The sequence below is a fragment of the Heterodontus francisci genome, chromosome 7 (genome assembly GCF_036365525.1).
Source record: "Heterodontus francisci isolate sHetFra1 chromosome 7, sHetFra1.hap1, whole genome shotgun sequence".
Lineage (NCBI taxonomy): Eukaryota > Metazoa > Chordata > Chondrichthyes > Heterodontiformes > Heterodontidae > Heterodontus > Heterodontus francisci.
Genome location: NC_090377.1, coordinates 136,969,729 through 136,990,417, shown reverse-complemented (window position 1 = coordinate 136,990,417; position 20,689 = coordinate 136,969,729). Strand labels below are relative to the sequence as shown.

Here is a 20,689-nt window from a genome sequence, read left to right as displayed (position 1 = left end):
GGAGCTATGGCTGCTCAGTCGTTGAATACATTTAAGACAGAGAGTGATAGATTTTTGGGTACAAAGTGAATTAAGGGATATGGGGACAGTGTGGGAAGGTGGAACTGAGGTGGACGATCAGCGAGGTGGACGATCAGCCATAATCCGGTGAATGGCAGAATAGGCTCAAAGGGCGAAATGACCTCCTCCAGCTCCCATTTCCTATGTTCATTAAATCTCAGTCTGGTTCTTCTCAAGCTGCTGAGTAAGGGAATTAAATATTTCTTGACAAACATCAAAATACCAGACTACAAGTCATGCCAGACATATCATTTATTGGTTACAAATCACAACTTAGTTAAATCTGGACACACACACTTTATAGACATGTATAAACATGTAAAAATGTAATCAGAGTTACCACCAGTTGAGCACTAATAGGGACAGTATTTCACAAGACAAGTAACAAATGCAGGGATGAGAGTGGCCAAAGACCAAAAGGTCTGAAAATTAATGGCCGAAGAAATCATGAAATTATAGCAGTGTTATTGAAGCAAACTAGTTGAAAAATGACAATTTCGTACAATTGTGTATGTAATGGATAAAATTGCACTGTACTGAATACATTTTCATGAGACTTACTTACCTGACAGCTGATAATTGGTTTTACAGAGTGTCACATTCTCAACACCCTACTTCTGCCTATTTATGGCATGCTCATGGAAAATGTGTTCTGTGAATATAGTCATAGAGTCGTACAGCATAGAAACAGGCCCTTCGGCCCACCGCGAATGTGTGTCAACTTTAATGAAAAGTAATATTTATAAGCATACCAGATGGCTTGTTCTGGTACCTTGGTAAGTAATATGCACAAGTCAGAAGATATATAAATTAATAAAAAGTAAACATTTATGAGAGCACTAAAATAAAAGCAAAATACTACGGATACTGGAAGATGTGGGTTCTGAAGAAGGGTCACTGACCTGAAATGTTAACTCTGCTTCTCTCTCCCACAGATGCTGCCAGACCTGCTGAGTATTTCCAGCATTTCTTGTTTTTATTAAACATTTATGAGACATTGACAATCCAGAAACTTGAAAATAAGCGGGGTAATTTTTCTTATTTTGTGCTACGACAATCACCTGAACGAAGCAGAGAGCAAAACCAGGTAGGGAGGATTGTATGCTAGTTATTTTAGTTTAGTTTAGAGATACAGCACTGAAACAGGCCCTTCGGCCCACCAAGTCTGTGCCGACCATCAACCATCCACTTATACTAATCCAACACTAATCCCTTATTCCTACCACATTCCCACCTGTCCCGATATTTCCCTACCACCTACCTATACTCGGGGCAATTTATAACGGCCAATTTACCTATCAACCTGCAAGTCTTTTGGCTGTGGGAGGAAACCGGAGCACCCAGAGAAAACCCACAGACACAGGGAGAACTTGCAAACTCCACACAGGCAGTACCCAGAATTGAACCCGGGTCGCCGGAGCTGTGAGGCTGCGGTGCTAACCACTGCACCGCCCAATTTGCAGTCCATTAACTTAAATGGACAGGAATATCACATACATTCTGTTAGGTGCATGTGATACTCCCGACCCAATTTTCTTTGACAATTATTTACCTCCAAGCACAAAAAAGAGGAAATTAAGCTTAACTTCAGCAAATGTGGTGTCTCTATAGATAGTATGTTTGTTTTTAAAATATGACTCATGGTGAATTTTATAATTTAAAATAGTCACATTATAAAGATTCTAACCTAAAATAATCTTGTTTGCAGCACAGATCTCATCACAATCTTAATGAAAACTAATTAAAAATGTGGTTTTGCTCTGCAAAGGGTCCAAATATTGTGCAATGTACAAATTGCACCAAATCTTGCTAGCCACCGTGGAAAAGTAATGAGACCAGAGTTCTACCTCTTGGAAGCAAATGCTGCATTCTGGGTCCCACTACCTCGTGGGACGTCCTGCCCTATGTGCCCAAAGATCTGTATGTCAAGATCACCTGAAGATCCATGGCAGAAATTCACAACCTTGAGTAGACGTCATCATCGAATTGAGGGACAGCCGACAATGACCTTGATGGTAACATGTCTGAGGTTCTATTGCATCATCCCCAAATGAGGCTCAAAAGTTTGGTCATGATCCTGTGACAATGCAGCTGTGCATCCCAAAGTGATGAACACTCCTGGCTCCTGTTCTACTGCAGCAATTGGTGTAGTGGCAGTTGCATTTAACAGCAAGCTGAGCTCAAAATCATAACTATTGTGTTGGCCTGAAGAATGACAATACTACAGAGTATTGTGCCAGCCTCAGAAGCTGACTATTTATAGCGACTGCACAGAGTTCACAGTATAGTTGTACTATAGCCAATGCACAGCACCTGTGCTGCAGGACAGCATTTTCCAGATAATCTTAAGCAACGCCAAATCACACATTGAAGAAAGATGGCCAGAGTTATACTCCTTGTCTTGCATCACTATGGTGCAAAAGAGGCTTCACACTGACTCAGGTTTACAGTGTGACTGGGGCAGTAGACAGTGAAAGTGGAGATGAACAATGAATGGAATTCAGCCATACACCTGAGCAAACCGATAAGTGGAAATTCCAGATCACTTCAGTTGCTGCAAAGCACAGGACGTGTTACGTTTATGCAGCTCATGCTCACTGTGGGATATTCACATGCAGTAACCAGTTTGTGCAGCATTTTCAGAAATTACTTCACTGCTGTGTAATTGAAAGCAAGTTTCAAATTCCTATTGACAGAACAATGTTTTTGCTGCAGACAAACGACTTGCCAGCTACTGTACCTGCACCATTAATTTTAAGCCATGTCAAATGAGCTGCGTCAGTTCTCAGATGGTCTCTGCTAAGATATCCCATGAAGGCAAAAACAAACATTTGGGAATTGGTCTGTGCATACGCACACCTCCTTTTTGGCCATTTACAGAATATTGCCACACTGAAATTGTGAAGGAGTATGCAGTTCACCCACTTGCTTTCCTGGTTGAAGTTCATTTTCACTGAGGTGGAAGACTATAAAAAAATAAAGGCAACTTAAAATCAGGTAAAATGACCTCCCGGCAGCTTTGTGGTTGGCCGGCTTAAAAAAAAACAAATTGGAACTGACGGTTCCAAATTTTTTAAAAAGCTGGTCTTTTGGTTAAGGTTGGAAACGGAGAAGCCAATGATGGATTTCGGAAACACCAATGTCGGAAATCTGCTATGTGGTGCAGATTTCTCATCAGAGTTACTTGTGAACTCGCTGGTGTTTCAGCAAGTTGAATGAAGTAGTGAATCCCTTACAACACTCTGAGCAGGTAAACGGTCTCTCCCCAGTATGAAGTCGCTGGTGTGTTATCAGGTGGGATGACCGAGTGAATCCCTTCCCACACTCTGAGCAAGTGAATGGCCTCTCCCCAGTGTGAGTGCGCTGGTGTACAGAGAGCTCAGATGGTCGCTTGAACCCAGTCCCGCAATGAGAACATCTGAATGGTCTCTCGTCAGTGTGAACTCGCTGGTGTGTCAGCAGGTGGGATGACAGAGTGAATCCTTTCCCACACTCTGAGCAGGTGAACGGCCTCTCCCCAGTGTGAATACGCTGGTGTGTCAGAAGGTTGCATGAAGTAGTGAATCCCTTCCCACACTCTGAGCAGGTGAATGGTCTCTCCCCACTGTGCACTCGCTGGTGTGTCAGAAGACTGTATGAAGTAGTGAATCCCTTCCTACACTCGGAGCAGGTGAACGGTCTCTCCCCAGTGTGAATCCGCTGGTGTACAGTGAGATCAGATGATTGCCTGAACCCAGTCCCGCAATGAGTGCACCTGAATGGTCTCTCGTCAGTGTGAACACGTTGATGAATCATCAGTTCAGCTGAACATTTATAGCAATTCTCACAGTCTCGACATTTAAAAGGTCTCTCATCAGTGTGAACTCGTTGGTGTTTCAGCAGCTCGGATGAAGTAATGAATCCCTTTTCACACGCTGAGCAGTTGAATGGCCTCTCCCCACTGTGAACACGCTGGTGTTTCAGAAGGTGGGATAACTGAGTGAATCCCTTCCCACATTCAGAGCAGGTGAACGGTCGCTCCCCAGTGTGAATTCGCTGGTGTGTCACGAGGTTGGATGAATCAGTGAATCCTTTCCCACACACTGAGCAGGTGAATGGCCTCTCCCCAGTGTGAACTCGTTGATGTCTCAGCAGGTCGGATGAACTTGTGAATCCCTTCCCGCACACGGAGCAGGTGAATGGCCTCTCCCCAGTGTGAACTCGCTGATGTCTCAGCAGGTCGGATGAATTAGTGAATCCCTTCCCACAGTCAGAGCAGGTGAATGGCCTCTCCAAGGTGTGACTGCATGGATGAATATCCAGCTCAACTGGATAATTCAATCCCTTTCCACAGTCCCCATGTTTACATAGTTTCTCCCCAGTGTGACTGCGCTTGTGTTTTGACAAGCCAGATGATCGGCTGAAAACACGTCCACAAACAGAACATGTGTATGATTTTTCCCCACTGTGAGCAGTGCTTTTTCCTTTCATGTTCACAATGTGGTGATATTTGGGTTATAATAAATTGGGCAACTCCTTCAGATCGTGTTCGATGTTTACTTTGCATTTCACGGCTGTAATTCCTCCCCTTCCAAAACCCTGCGAAATTGATTTAAAACAGAAAAAAAAAGTGCATGAGAGAACCCACAAAGCCAGGTTGCGAAATTGAGCAGAACGAATCTGGTAATTTGTCGGGCCGGCACTAGGAAAAAGTGACCATGAAAGCTGCTGGATTGACATTCAACCCCAAGTGATTCTTGAATGTCCTTCAGGGAAGGAAATCTGCCAAAGTCTGGACCTACACAGACTCTGCCCTCTATAGATAGAGAGGTAGGAAGGAGGGAAGGAGGGAGGGAAGGGAGGGAGGGGAGGGGAGGGAGGGAGGGAGATAGATAGAGCGAGAGCGAGGTGGGGCAGGGAGTGGAGAAGGATTTTATATATGGACAACTCGACCACGACTTTGAAAGAACCTGCCAAACCCTCAACTTCCATCATCTAAAGGACCAGGGTAGCAGGTGTATGTGAACACCATCACCTCCAAGTCACACACCAACCTGACTTGTCTGACATTCAGTACTGGATGAACAGAAATTTCCTCCAGTTAAAAATTGGGAGGTCTGAAGCCACTGTCTTCATTTTCTGCTACAAACTCCATTCCACAGCCATCGACTCCATCCCTCCCCCTGGCAACAGACCATTAATAACCTCAGGGTCGAATATGACACCAAGATGAGCTTCCAACTGCATATCACTCAGATCGCCTATTTCCACCTCAGTAACGTCGCCAGATTTCGCCACTGTCTCAGCTCATCTGTCTCTGAAACTTACATCCATGCATTTGTGACTTCTCAACTTGACTATTCTAACACACTCTTGGCCGGCCTCCCACATTCTACCCTCCGTAAACTTGAGATCATCCAAAACTCTGCTGCCTGTGTCCTTACTCGAACCAAGTCCTGTTCACCCATCACCACTGTGCTCGCTGCCTACACAGGCTCCCAGTTAAGCAGCAACTCAAGTTGAAAATTCACTATCTCGATAACCTCCTCCAACCCAACAAGCACCCCCCCCACCCGCCGCGAGAGATCAGGGATCATCTAATTCTGGCACCTTGAGCATCCCCGATTTTCATTGCTCCACCACTGGTGGCCGTACCTTCAGCTGCCACGGCCGTGATCTTTGGAAATCCGTTCCTAATCCTCTCCACTCTCTAACTCATCTTCCATGCTTCGGACTTGTTAAAACCCACCTCTTTAATCAAGCTTTTGGTCAACTGCCCTAATCTCACCTTATAAAGCAACATTTGACACTGAGCCGCATAACACTGTGAACAGCCTTGGAACGGGCCACTGCAGGACAAATGCTTGAGCGCCAGCCGTTTATAATCTATATCAGTGATTTCGATGTGGGGACCAAATTAAATATTTCCAAGTTCGCGGATGAAATAAAACTAGGTTTATTTATGCGTGCGCTGTGAAGATGATGCAAAGCGGCTTCAAGGGGATTTCGACAGACTTAATGAGTGGGCAAAAGCATGGCAAATGGAATATACTGTGGAAAAATGTGAGGTTATCCACTTTGGTTGGAGGAACAAATGTGCAGAGTACTTCATAAATGTTAAGAGTTAGAAAGTGCAGATGTTCAAAGGGACCTGGGTGTCATTGTCAATAAGTCACTAAAAGCAATTAGGAAGGCGAATGGTATGTTGGCTTTTATCGCAAGAGGATTTGAGTACAGGAGTAGTGAAGTCTTGCTTCAAGTGCATAGAACCTTGGTTAGACCGCAGTTGGAGTACTGTGTGCAGTTTTGGTCCCCTTTCCTTAAGAAGGATGTTATTGGCATAGAGGGAGTGCAATAAAAATTCACCAGACTTGTTCCCAGGATGACAGAACTATCCTATGAACAGCAATTGGAACTGTATTCTCTAGAGTTCCAAAGAATGAGAGATGATCTCATTGAAACCTACAAAGTACTTAAACAAATAGAAAAGAGTAGATGCAGGTAAAATGTTTTCCCAGTCTGGGGAGTCTAGAACCAGGGACACAATTTCAAAATAAGGGGGAAAGACACTTAGGACCGAGATGCGGAGAAATTTCTTTACTCAGTCGTTGAGTACGTTTAAAGCAGAGATTGACAGATTTCTAAATACCAATGACATAAAGTGATATGGGGATTGTATGGGAAAAAGGCATTGAACTGGATAATCAGCCATGATCGCATTGAATGGCAGAGCAGGCTCGATGGGCTGAATGGCCTACTCCTGCACATATGTTCCTACTGTATTACATTAAAGGCACTACATAAATGCAAGTTGATGTTACCTTGAACATACATCACCGTTCCTTCATCATCACTGGATGAAAATCCTGTAACTTCCGTAACAGCATTGTGGGAGCACCTTCACCACAGGTTCAAGAAGGCGGCCCACCATCACCACCTCATTGGGCAACTGGGGTCTGGCAATATATACTGGTGATGCTGATATCCCAGGAATGAAGTAAGAAAATCTGTATATGCAAAATGGATTAAAAGCCTCTACACAAATACTTGTTACTAAAACAATGCTCTTCACATTGAGTGGTTTGTGTCCGTTAACCAACCTCAACTCACTTGGAATCTACCTCCCATGACAGTCTCACATTGGAAATTATTGGGCCCGACTGGGCTCAAAAGTAGTCGAGATTAAACCCAGCAGCTTGTCCTCCATCTCCACTTCTGCTCAAACTGATGCAACAAAAAAATACCTACATAGATCAGGGACTGACATCCACATCCAACCTGAAACAAACCAAGTGGCTCTTAATTGGTCCATTTGTGCTTCTCGACTCAGTTCTGTGAGCAACGCCTATAATACATCAAAAGCAAAATACTGCGGATGCTGGCAATCAGGATAAGGGGGGAAAATGCTGGAAATACTCAGCAGGTCAGGAAGCATCTGTGGAGAGAGAAACAGAGTTAACATTTCTGGCACACACAGCCGTCGGAGCCTGCAGCCTGGAACTCAAGAGTGGGAGGAGGAGGAAGAATGAGGAGAGGCAATATAGCCCAACACTCACAGCAACCTACAATCCACTGACATTACCTAGAGAGTTTAGAAACACTCACCAATCTCGGGGAGTCGAGGGTTATGTGGTTGCAGGCCCGAAAGAGGAGTTGAATCCTGGGACAGATCAGTCATAATCTTATTGAATGGCGGGGCAGGCTTGAGGAGCTGATTGGCCTACTCCTGCTCCTATTTCTTGTGTTCTTATACCAACACGACTCCAGTAAAACATGCCAAGGAAGAAAAGGGGGGAACAGATTTTTTAGATTTAGAGATATAGTACTGAAACAGGCCCTTCGGCCCACCGAGTCTGTGCCGACCATTAACCACCCATTTATACTAATCCTACACTAATCCCATATTCCTATCACATCCTCACCTGTCCCTATATTTCCCTACCCAGGCCTGTCAGTCAAACCCCCCCCACTCCACAGCTCACTCAGCCGAGCAGCTTCCTGCACCTTGAGCCAGCCGTGCTCGAGTGTGGCCCAGTCCAAGCGGAGTCTCTGTGGAACCAGGCAGTGGTGGAGAGGGGACCTCCTGCCCTGTGTCCTAAATGGTTCCTCCCTCCCTCCTCCAGGTCCCTTTATAACTCAGCTACATTTCCTGTATAGTTTTGTCCTTTGATGATACAATGTGTTAATTCTTAGTTTCCCCCAAAAGAGCTGGAAAGGTCGCGGCCGTTAACCCGGGAGAAGCACCGCAACTGCGACCTCGTTCACGCGGGACCGGGAGCTTCTTATTGCGGATTGTGAGGCGCCCTGCGGCCGTTATATATATGGCGGCCGCGGCCGCCGCCGCGTGCCGTCTGCAGAGGCGAGCACAGTGCGCATGCTCCAAACAATGAACCGTAATACGCCTGCGCATTCGCTACTTGAAGCGACCTCGAACCTGACAATGTTCGGTTGATTGACGGCAGCTCCGGAACAATAGCAAGAGGGGGCGGGACTGGAGGTCACTCGCCGGCCGCTCCGCTCACCCCAGGCCCGCTCCGCTTCCCTCCGTCACCGGCCTGCTCCCACTCGCCGGCCCGGACCATCACTCCGCCATTGTGTGCCGCCATGTGTTTGTCAGGTTGTTTCCTTGTGATTATTTGAGCAGCGCCATCTTTAGTCCTGGCAGCTGCGTAAGTCGCAGTCTGTGACGTTTCAGTGGCACATGCTGCATTTACGTATGCGGCACAGCAGCGCCACCTAGCGGTAGCGTTGTCAGCAAATGCAGCGTTTCTGCAAAGCTGTTCAAAAATCCCCATCATTTAAATTGACTCATTCACAGGATTCTTCATCGGTTTGTTGCAACTCAGCGAACACACCCTGCACAAACACAGAGTTCAGGTAGGTTTACTAATTTAATAGTCTTCGCTGCAAGGTTTAGTAAACGCGAGGGGGTTGCAAAATCGCAGAGGGTTTAACAGGCTGACAAATTAAAATAAATAAAAACTCATGCTGTTTACAACTCAGATATATCACAAGGTATGTTAACTGTTTTCTACCACTCCCAGGTATCCACTGAACTCACATATGCAAGAGGCAATAACATGAACGAACTTTGCCTCATTCATTTCTACAGACAGGATATTCCAAGACATTTCAAAAATGAGAAGTGCCAAAAACTAATTGGAGATAACACAAAAAAGCACAATAGTAATTCGAAAAGACATGCATAATTAATAGCAGTATTTAGTATCTTTAGTCTCAACAGTAAACTGGTTTTGCAGGACCGAAATAGATGGGCGGATCTGTGGCAAATGGAATTTAATCCTGAGAAGTGTGAGGTGATGCATTTAGAGAGGACTAACAAGACAAGGGAATATACAATGGATGGGAGGACCCTAGGATGTACAGAGGGACCTTGGTGTGCTTGTCCATAGATCACTGAAGGCACAGGTAGATAAAGTGGTTAGGAAGGCATATGGGAAACTTGCCTTTATTAGCCGAGGCATAGAATATAAGAGCAGGGAGGTTATGATGGAATAAAAGCAAAATACTGCGGATGCTGGAAATCTGAAACAAAAACAAGAAATGCTGGATTCACTCAGCAGGTCTGGCAGCATCTGTGGAAAGAGAAGCAGAGTTAACGTTTCGGGTCAGTGACCCTTCTTCGGAACTGGACCGAAGAAGGGTCACTGACCCGAAACGTTAACTCTGCTTCTCTTTCCACAGATGCTGCCAGACCTGCTGAGGTTATGATGGAGCTGTATAAAACGCGAGTTAGGCCACAACTGGAGTACTGTGTACAGTTCTGGGCACCACATTATCGGAAGGATGTGATTGCGCTGGAGAGGGTGCAGAGGAGATTCACCAGGATGTTGCCTGGGCTGGAGCATTTCAGTTATGAAGAGAGACTGAAAAGACTTGGGTTGTTTTCCTTACAGCAGAGAAGGCTGAGGGGAGGTATGATTGAGGTAAACAAAATTTTGAGGGGCATTGATAGGTTAGATAGGAAGAAACATTTTTCCCTTAGCGGAGGAGTCAATAACCAGGGGGCCTAGATTTAAGGTAAGGGGCAGGAGGTTTAGAGGGGATTTGAGGAAAAAAAAATTTCACCCCAGAGGGTGGATGGAATCTGGAACACACTGCCTGAAGAGGTGGTAGAAGCAGTAACCCTCACAACATTTAAGAAGTATTTAGATGAGCACTTGAAATGCCATAACATACAAGGCTACGGGCCAAGTGCTGGAAAATGGGTTTAGAATAGTTAAGTGCTTGATGGCCGGCACAGATACGATGGGTCTGTTTCTGTGCTGTATAGAACAAAGAACAGTACAGCACAGGAACAGGCCATTCGGCCCTCCAAGCCTGCGCCGATCTTGATGCCTGCCTAAACTAACACCTTCTGCACTTCCCGGGCCCATATCCCTCTATTCCCTTCCAGTTCATGTATTTGTCAAGATGTCTCTTAAACATCGCTATCGTATCTGCTTCCACCACCTCCCCTGGCAGCAGGTTCCAGGCACTCACCACTCTCTGTGTAAATAACTTGCCTCGCACATCCCCTCTAAACTTTGCCCCTTGCACCTTAAACCTATGTCCCCTAGTAGCTGACTCTTCCACCCTGGGAAAAAGCTTCTGATTATCCACTCTGTCCATGCCGCTCATAACTTTGTAAACCTCTATCATGTCGCCCCTCCACCTCCGTCATTCCAGTGAAAACAATCCGAGTTTTTCCAACCTCTCCTCATAGCTAATGCGCTCCAGACCAGGCAACATCCTGGTAAACCTCCTCTGTACCCTCTCCAAAGCCTCCACGTCCTTCTGGTAGTGTGGCGACCAGAATTGCACGCAATATTCTAAGTGTGGCCTAACTAAGGTTCTGTACAGCTGCAACATGACTTGCTAATTTTTATACTCTATGCCCCGACCGATGAAGGCAAGCATGCCGTATGCCTTCTTGACTACCTTATCCACCTGCGTTGCCACTTTCAGTGACCTGTGGACCTGTACGCCCAGATCTCTCTGCCTGTCAATACTCCTAAGGGTTCTGCCATTTACTGTATACCTCCCACCTACATTAGACCTTCCAAAATGCATTACCTCACATTTGTCCGGATTAAACTCCATCGGCCATTTCTCCGCCCAAGTCTCCAACCAATCAATATCCTGCTGCATCCTCTGACAATCCTCATCATTATCCGCAACTCCACCAACCTTTGTGTCGTCCGCAAACTTACTAATCAGCCCAGCTGCATTTTCCTCCAAATCATTTATATATACTACAAACAGCAAAGGTCCCAGCACTGATCCCTGTGGAACACCACTAGTCACACCCTCCATTCAGAAAAGCTACCCTCTGTCTTCTATGACCGAGCCAGTTCTGTATCCATCTTGCCAGCTCACCTCTGATCCCATGTGACTTCACCATTTGTACCAGTCTGCCATGAGGGACCTTGTCAAAGGCTTTACTGAAGTCCATGTACCGCAAGGATCTGTTTTGGGGCCACTGCTGTTTGTCATTTTTATAAATGACCTGGAAGAGGGTGTAGAAGGGTGGGTTAGTAAATTTGCGGATGACACGAAGGTCGGTGGAGTTGTGGATAGTGCCGAGGGATGTTGTAGGATACAGAGGGACATAGATAGGCTGCAGAGCTGGGCTGAGAGATGGCAAATGAAGTTTAATGTGGAAAAGTGTGAGGTGATTCACTTTGGAAGGAGTAACAGGAATGCAGAGTACTGGGCTAATGGGAAGATTCTTGGTAGTGAAGATGAACAGAGAGATCTTGGTGTCCAGGTACATAAATCCCTGAAAGTTGCTACCCAGGTTAATAGGGCTGTTAAGAAGGCATATGGTGTGTTAGCTTTTATTAGTAGGGGGATCGAGTTTCGGATCCACGAGGTCATGCTGCAGCTGTACATAACTCTGGTGATACCACACCTGGAGTATTGCGTGCAGTTCTGGTCACCGCATTATAGGAAGGGTGTGGAAGCTTTGGAAAGGGTGCAGAGGAGATTTACTAGGATGTTGCCTGGTATGGAGGGAAGGTCTTGCGAGGAAAGGCTGAGGGACTTGAGGTTGTTTTCGTTGGAGAGAAGGAGGAGGAGAGGTGACTTAATAGAGACATATAAGATAATCAGAGGGTTAGATAGGGTGGATAGTGAGAGTCTTTTTCCTCGGATGGTGATGGCAAACACGAGGGGACATCGCTTTAAGTTGAGGGGTGATAGATATAGGACAGATGTCAGAGGTAGTTTCGTTACGCAGAGAGTAGTAGGGGCGTGGAACGCCCTGCCTGCAACAGTAGTAGACTCGCCAACTTTAAGGGCATTTAAGTGGTCATTGGATAGACATATGGATGAAAATGGAATAGTGTAGGTCAGATGGTTTCACAGGTCGGCGCAACATCGAGGGCCGAAGGGCCTGTACTGCGCTGTAATGTTCTTAAAAAAAAAATTCCAATATAGACAACATCCACTGCCGTTCCTTCATCAATCATCTTCGTCACTGCCTCAAAAAACTCAATCATGTTAGTGAGACATGACCTCCCCTTCACAAAACCATGCTGCCTCTCGCTAATAAGGTCATTTCTTTCCAAATGGGAGTAAATCCTGTCCCGAAGAATCCTCTCTAATAATTTCCCTACCACTGACGTAAGGCTCACCGGCCTATAATTTCCTGGATTATCCTTGCTACACTTCTTAAACAAAGGAACAACATTGGCTATTCTCCAGTCCTCTGGGACCTCACCTGTAGCCAATGAGGATACAAAGATTTCTGTCAAGGCCCCAGCAATTTATTCCCTTGCCTCCCTCAGTATTCTGGGGTAGATCCCATCAGGCCCTGGGGACATTTTTTAAATTTATTCATTTAGAGATACAGCACTGAAACAGGCCCTTCGGCCCATCGAGTCTGTGCCGACCAACAACCACCCATTTATACTAACCCTACAGTAATCCCATATTCCCTATCACCTCCCTACACTCGGGGCAATTTACAACGGCCAATTTACCTATCACCTGCAAGTCTTTTGGATGTGGGAGGAAACCGGAGCACCCAGCGAAAACCCACGCAGACACAGGGAGAACTTATCTACCTTAATGCTTTGCAAGACGTCCAACACCTCCTCCTTTTTGATAACGACATGACCCAGACTATCTACACTCCCTTCCCTGGACTCATCATTTGGTGAATATTGATGCAAAGTACTCATTTAGTACCTTGCCCATTTCCTCTGGCTCCACACAGATTCCCTCCTCTGTCCTTGAGTGGGCCAACCCTTTCCCTGGTTACCCTCTTGCTCTTTATATCCGTATAAAAAGCCTTGGGATTCTCCTTAATCCTGTTTGCCAATGACTTTTAATGACCCCTTTTAGCCCTCTTGACTCCTTGCTTAAGTTCCTTCCTACTTTCTTTATATTCGTCAAGGGCTTTGTCCGTTCCCAGCCTTCTAGCCCTTCCTTATGCTTCCTTTTTCTTTTTGACTACCTTTTGACAACCTTCTCACTAGTACTAATTTCCTTCAATTCCTCATTCCCCCAATCCCTTGGATCTCTAATTCTGGGAGATTTCTTGCATCTTCCTCAGTGAAGACAGACACAAAGTAATCATTTAGCTTCTCTACCATTTCTCTACTCCCCATTATAAATTCTCCTGACTCTGCCTGTAATGGACACACATTTGTCTTAGCCAAACATGTCCTTTTTACATACCTGTAGAAGCTTTTACAGTCCATTTTATATTTTTTGCTAGCTTACATTCATATTCTGTTCTCCCTTTCTTTATCAGTTTCTTGGTTCTCCTTTGCTGTATTCTAATATCCTCCGAATCCTCAGGTTTTACTATTTCTGGCAACTTTATAGGCCTTTTCTTTTAATTTTATACAATCCTTAACTTCCTTTGTTATCCACAGTTGACTGCCTTTACTTTTTGGGGGGTTTTTCTGCCTTGAAGGAATGTTTGTTGCTGTAAACTAAGTAATATTTCTTTAATGCCTATCCATTGCCTATGTACTGTCACGCCTTTTAATGTATTTTCCCAATCCAGCTCAGCCAATTTGTCCCTCATACCTTCATAATTTCCTTTGTTCAAATTTAACACCCTGGCTTCAGATTGAACTACCTCACTTTCAAACATAATGTAAAATTCTATCATATTATGGTCACTCATCCTTCAAGGTTCTTTTACAACAAGATTATTAATTAGCCCTTTCTCATCACATAACACAAGATCAAAATAGCCTGTTCTCTAGTCAGTTCCTCAAAATACTGCTCCAGAAAACCATCCCTAACACACTTCAGAAATTCATCCTCCACAGCATTAGTGCTCCAGGTTTATCCAGTCTATTTGCAGATTGAAATCACCCATGCTTACTGTATTACCCATACCACATGCTTCTCTAATCTGCTGATTAATACAATGTGCCACACTACCACTACCGTTTGGTAGCCTATAAACAACTCCTCCCAATGTTTGCTGCCCCTTGCTGTTTGTCGGCTCCACCCAAACAGATTCCACATTTTGTTCTTCCGATCAGAGATCCTCCCTTACTAATGTATTGAACCCATCCCTTATTATCAGTGCAACACCACCTCATTTTCCTTTTAGCCTGTCCATCTTAAATGTTGAATATCCTTGAATATTCAGTTCCCAGTCATTGGATCAAAATCTTGGAACTCCTTCCGTAACAGAAATAGGAAGATAGTGCAGCTAAACTGGCTAAGCAGCTGGTGTAGGAGTGAGGGTTTCAGATATCTGGACCATTGGGCTCTCTTCAGGGACAGATGGGACCTGTACAAGAAGGACGGGTTGCATCTAAACTGGAGGGGCACAAATATCCTGGCTGCGAGGTTTGCTAGCGTCACTCGGGAGGTTGAGACTAGTGTGGCAGGGGGGTGGGAACCAGAGCAGTAGGACAGCTAGTGAAGTAAATGAGGAGGACATAGTAAATAAGGCCAGTAGGACTAAGAGGAAGAGCAGGCAGGGAGATGTTGCTGAGCACAGCGGGACTGGTGGTCTGAAGTGCACTTGTTTCAATGCGAGAAGTATAACAGGTAAGGCAGATGAACTTAGAGCTTGGATTAGTACTTGGAAATATGATGTTGTTGCGGTTAGAGAGACTTGGTTGAGGGAAGGGCAGGATTGGCAGCTAAATGTTCCAGGCTTTAGAAGCTTCAGGCGGGATAGAGGGGGATGTAAAAGGGGTGGGGGAAGTTGCATTACTGGTTAAGGAGAAGATCAGAGCTGTACTGCGGGAGGACACCTCAGAGGGGTCATGCAGCGAGGCAATATGGGTGGAGCTCAGGAATAGGAAGGGTGCAGTCACGATGTTGGGGGTTTACTACAGGCCTCCCAACAGCCAGCGGGAGGTAGAGGAGCAGATATGTAGACAGAGTTTGGCAAGATGTAAAGGCAGAAAGGACGTTTGAGGACTCGTCTACTGAGGTAACAGGGTTGTATGGTGGGTGATTTTAACTTCCCCAATATTGACTGGGACTCACTTAGTGCTAGGGGCTTGGATGGGGCAGAATTTGTGAGGAGCATCCAGGAGGGCTTCTTGAAACAGTATGTAGATAGTCCAACTAGGGATGGGGCCATTCTGGACCTGGTATTGGGGAATGAGCCCGGCCAGGTGGTTGAAGTTTCAGTGGGGGAGCAGTGACCATAATTCCATAAGTTTTAAGGTACTTGTGGATAAGGATAAGAGTAGTCCTCGGGTGAAGGTGCTAAATTGGGGGAAGGCTAATTATAACAATATTAGGCAGGAACTGAAGAATTTAGATTGGGGGTGGCTGTTTGAGAGTAAATCAACATCTGACATGTGGGAGTCTTTCAAACATCAGTTGATTAGAATCCAGGACCAGCATGTTCCTGTGAGGAAGAAAGACAAGTTTGGCAAGTTTCGGGAAGCTTGGATAATACGGGATATTGTGAGCCTAGTCAAAAAGAAAAAGGAAGCATTTTTAAGGGCTGGAAGGCAAGGAACAGATGAAGCACTTGAGGAATATAAAGACAGTAGGAAGGAACTTAAGCAAGGAGTCAGGAGGGCTAAAAGGTGTCATGAAAAGTCATTGGCAAACAGGATTAAGGAAAATCCCAAGGCTTTTTATACGTATATAAAGAGCAAGAGGGTAACCAGGGAAAGGGTCGGCCCACTCAAGGACAGAGATGGGAATGTATGCGTGGAGCCAGAGGAAATGGGCGAGGTGCTAAATGAGTACTTTGCATCAGTATTCACCAAAGAGAAGGACTTGGTGGATGATGAGCCGAGGGAAGGGAGTGTGGATAGTCTCAGTCATCTCATTATCAAAAAGGAGGTGGTGTTGGGTGTCTTGCAAAGCATTAAGGTAGATAAGTCCCCAGGGCCTGATGGGATCTACTCTAGAATACTGAGGGAGGCAAGGGAAGAAATTGCTGGGGCCTTGACAGAAATCTTTCATCCTCATTGGCTACAGGTGAGGTCCCAGAGGACTGGAGAATAGCCAATGTTGTTCCTTTGTTTAAGAAGGGGAGCAAGGATAATCCAGGAAATTATAGGCTGGTGAGCCTTACGTCAGTGGTAGGGAAACTATTAGAGAGGATTCTTCGGGACAGGATTTACTCCCATTTGGAAACAAACAAACTTATTAGCGAGAGGTAGCATGGTTTTCTGAAGGGGAGGTCGTGTCTTACTAATTTGATTGAGTTTTTTGAGGAAGTGGTGAAGATGGTTGATGAGGGAAGGGCGGTGGATGTTGTCTATATGGACTTTAGTAAAGCCTTTGACAAGGTCCCGCATGGCAGACTGGTGCAAAAGGTGAAGTCACACGGGATCAGAGGTGAGCTGGCAAGATGGATACAGAACTGGCTCAGTCACAGAAGACAGAGGGTAACAGTGGATGGGTGTTTTTCTGAATGGAGGGATGTGACTAGTGGTGTTCCACAGGGATCAGTGCTGGGACCTTTGCTGTTTGTAGTATATATAAATGATTTGGAGGAAAATGTAGCTGGTCTGATTAGTAAGTTTGCAGACGACACAAAGGTTGGTGGAGTTGCGGATAATGATGAGGATTGTCAGAGGATACAGCAGGATATAGATCGGTTGGAGACTTGGGCGGAGAAATGGCAGATGGAGTTTAATCCGGACAAATGTGAGGTAATGCATTTTGGAAGGTCTAATGTAGGTGGGAGGTATACAGTAAATGGCAGAACCCTTAGGAGTATTGACAGGCAGAGAGATCTGGGTGTACAGGTCCACAGGTCACTGAAAGTGGCAACGCAGGTGGATAAGGTAGTCAAGAAGGCATACGGCATGCTTGCCTTCATCGGTCGGGGCACAGAATATAAAAATTGGCAAGTCATGTTGCAGCTGTACAGAACCTTAGTTAGGCCACGCTTAGAATATTGCGTGCAATTCTGGTCGTCACACTACCAGAAGGACATGGAGGCTTTGCAGAGGGTACAGAGGAGGTTTACCAGGATGTTGCCTGGTCTGGAGGGCATTAGCTATGAGGAGAGGTTGGAAAAACTCGGATTGTTTTCACTGGAATGACGGAGGTGGAGGGGCGACATGATAGAGGTTTACAAAGTTATGAGCGGCATGGACAGAGTGGATAGTCAGAAGCTTTTTCCCAGGGTGGAAGAGTCAGTTACTCGGGGACATAGGTTTAAGGTGCGAGGGGCAAAGTTTAGAGGGGATGTGCGAGGCAAGCTTTTTACACAGAGGGTGGTGAGTGCCTGGAACCTGCTGCCAGGGGAGGTGGTGGAAGCAGATACGATAGCGACGTTTAAGAGGCATCTTGACAAATACATGAATAGGAAGGGAATAGATGGATATGGGCCCCGGAAGTGCAGAAGGTGTTAGTTTCGGCAGGCATCAATATCGGCGCAGGCTTGGAGGGCCGAATGGCCTGTTCCGGTGCTGTACTGTTCTTTGTTCTTTGTTCTGTGGGTGTACCGACACTAGTGAACCACTGCAGTGGTTCAAGATGTATCACCACCACCTTGTCATGAGCAATTAGGGATGGACAATAAATGTTGGCATTGCCAGTGATGCTCACATCCCTTCAATGAATAAAACGTTTAAATGACATTCTAAACCGTAAGACAAACCGTTCAAGAAATTCAAGATTGCATTCTGAATCCAGATACGGCATCACAGATTGTAACTTACTTCAATACAATTGCTACTGAAACAGACAATTCTCATTGGGAAGCTTCTTTGAGGAAAATTACCATCTATCTTTCAAGAAGAAAGTTTGAGTAACACTACAACAGATCATTTGCTTCTTGGCACTAATAAGGAAGGAACATCAAAAAAAAAGTTCTGGTAAACAAAAAAAAAAACCACAATTTCAAAACACGTGATTGTCTAGATACAGCTGCAAAATTGGACTTTTTTTTACCCTTCTGGACATTAGAACCACAGAACCTTGACCATGCAGAGAGATCGTGTAAGTTCAGATTCAACCATCCAGTACTTTCCTTTTGTATAACAAGTATGTGCTGCGGCAACAATCATAAGGTAATCATAGGGCGCCGCAGTGGCGCAGTGGTTAGCACCGCAGCCTCACAGCTCCAGCGACCCGGGTTCAATTCCGGGCACTGCCTGTGTGGAGTTTGCAGGTTCTCCCTGTGTCTGCGTGGGTTTTCTCCTGGTGCTCCGGTTTCCTCCCACAAGCCAAAAGACTTGCAGGTTGGTAGGTAATTGGCCATTATAAATTGCCCCTAGTATAGGTAGGTGGTAGGGAAATATAGGGACAGGTGGGGATGTGATAGGAATATGGGATTAGTGTAGGATTAGTATAAAATGGGTGGTTGATGGTCGGCACAGACTCGGTGGGCCGAAGGGCCTGTTTCAGTGCTGTATCTCTAAACTAAACTAAACTAAAACATCTCTGTGTCAGTAGGTTGAGGGTTCAAATGCACATCCAGAGATCTAAGCACAAAATCTAGGCTGATATTCCAATGCAGGACTGAGGGGATCCTGCACTGTCAGATGTCCTGTCTTTCAGATGACACCTTCAACCAAGACCCCATCTGTCCTCTCAGATGGACACAAATAATCCCATAATGTTATTTTGAAGAGCAGGGGTGTTCTCCCCAGTGCTGCCAATATTTATCACTCAACAACATCACTAAAAGAGATTATGTGGTCATAGCCACCTTTCTGGGACTTTGCTGTGTGCAACTCTCCTCCTGTATATCCGACATTAAAAGAAGAAATGGCATTCATATAGCGCCTTTCATGACCTCAGGATGTTCCAAAGCATTTTATAGCCAATGAAGTACTTTTGAAGTGTTGTCACTGTTGTAATACAGGAAACACAGCAGCCAATTTGCACACAGCAAGCTCCCACAAACAGCAATATCATAATGACCAGATCATCTGCTTGACTGATGTTGAAGAAGAGATATTGGTCACGACAACAGAGATAACTCCCCTGCTCTTCTTTGAAATAATGCCATGCGATCTTTAATATCTACCCGAGGGGGAAAAGACATGGTGTCAGTTTAATGTTTCATCTGAAAGATGAGACCTCAGACAGTACAGCACTCCCTCAGTTCTGCACTGGAGTGTCAGCCTGGATTTTTCTGCTCAAGACCTGCAGAAAACTTGAACCCACAACCTTCAGACTCAGCTGAGCGTGCTACCCACTGAGCCACAGCTGCCAACAGCACGGAGTACAGATCAAAAGAACTTCATGAGCTGTAAAACGGTATGGTACGTCCTGAAGTCATGAAATGCACTATACAAATACAAATCTTCCATTAAAAAAGGAAAAAAGGCCCAAAAATGCAACAGTCGGTCACAGAACATCAGCATCCTCTTATCTTAGAGAAACCAAGGATTTGAATACTGTGCAATTGTTATAATTAATATATTCATTTTGAGTGACCCTGGTGGGGAGTGTACTCTGGGAGGGAGACTTCAATGTTCATCACCAAGAGTGGCTCGGTAGCACCAATACTGACTGAGCTGGCCGAGTCCTAAAGGACATTGCTGCTAGACTGGGCCAGCGGCCGAGTCCTAAATGACATTGCTGCTAGACTGGGCCAGCGGCAGGTGGTGAGGGAACCAACAAGAGGGAAAAATATAATTGACCTCTTTTTCTCCAATCTGCCTGCTGCAAATGCATCTGTCCATGACAGTATTGGTTGGAGTGACCACCGCACAATCCTCGTGGAGACAAAGTCCCGTCTTCACATTGAGGATACCCTCCATCGTGTTGTGTGGCACGACCAGTGTGCTAAATGGGATAGATTTCAATCAGATCCCACAATGCAAAGCTGGGCATCCATGAGGCGCTGTGGGCCATCAGCAGCAACAGCATTGTACTCAACCACAATCTGCAACCTAATGGCCCGGCATATCCCCCACTCTACCATTACCATCAAGCTGGGGGACCAACCCTGTTTCAAAGAAGAGTGCAGGAAGGCATGCCAGGAGCAGCACCAGGCATACCTCAAAATGAGATGTTAACCTGGTGAAGCTACAACCCAGGACTATCTCCATGCCAAGCAGCACGCGATAGAGCTAAGCGATCCCATAACCAACGGATCGGATCTAAGCTCTGCAGTCCTGCCACACCCAGTCATGAACAGTGGTGGGCAATTAAACAACTAACTGGAGGAGGTGGCTCCACAAATATCCCCATCCTCAATGATGGGGGAGCCCAGCGCATCAGTGCATAAGAT

At 45.6% G+C, this 20,689-nt stretch overlaps 1 protein-coding gene across 1 annotated transcript in view; it reads right to left on the bottom strand.

Annotated features, from left to right (window-relative positions):
• Positions 1–294: 294 nt before the first annotated feature.
• The window catches only part of LOC137372426 (uncharacterized), a 107,208-nt gene continuing 86,813 nt past the window's right edge, over positions 295–20,689 (bottom strand). The window contains exons 22-26 of the mRNA XM_068036313.1: positions 9,130–9,194; positions 8,542–8,775; positions 8,284–8,390; positions 6,506–6,567; positions 295–4,554 (exon numbers count right to left, since the gene is read on the bottom strand). Coding sequence (XP_067892414.1) covers positions 3,241–4,554; positions 6,506–6,567; positions 8,284–8,390; positions 8,542–8,775; positions 9,130–9,194 — 1,782 coding nt within the window. The 3' untranslated portion in view covers positions 295–3,240. The remainder of the gene's footprint in view (positions 4,555–6,505; positions 6,568–8,283; positions 8,391–8,541; positions 8,776–9,129; positions 9,195–20,689) is intronic.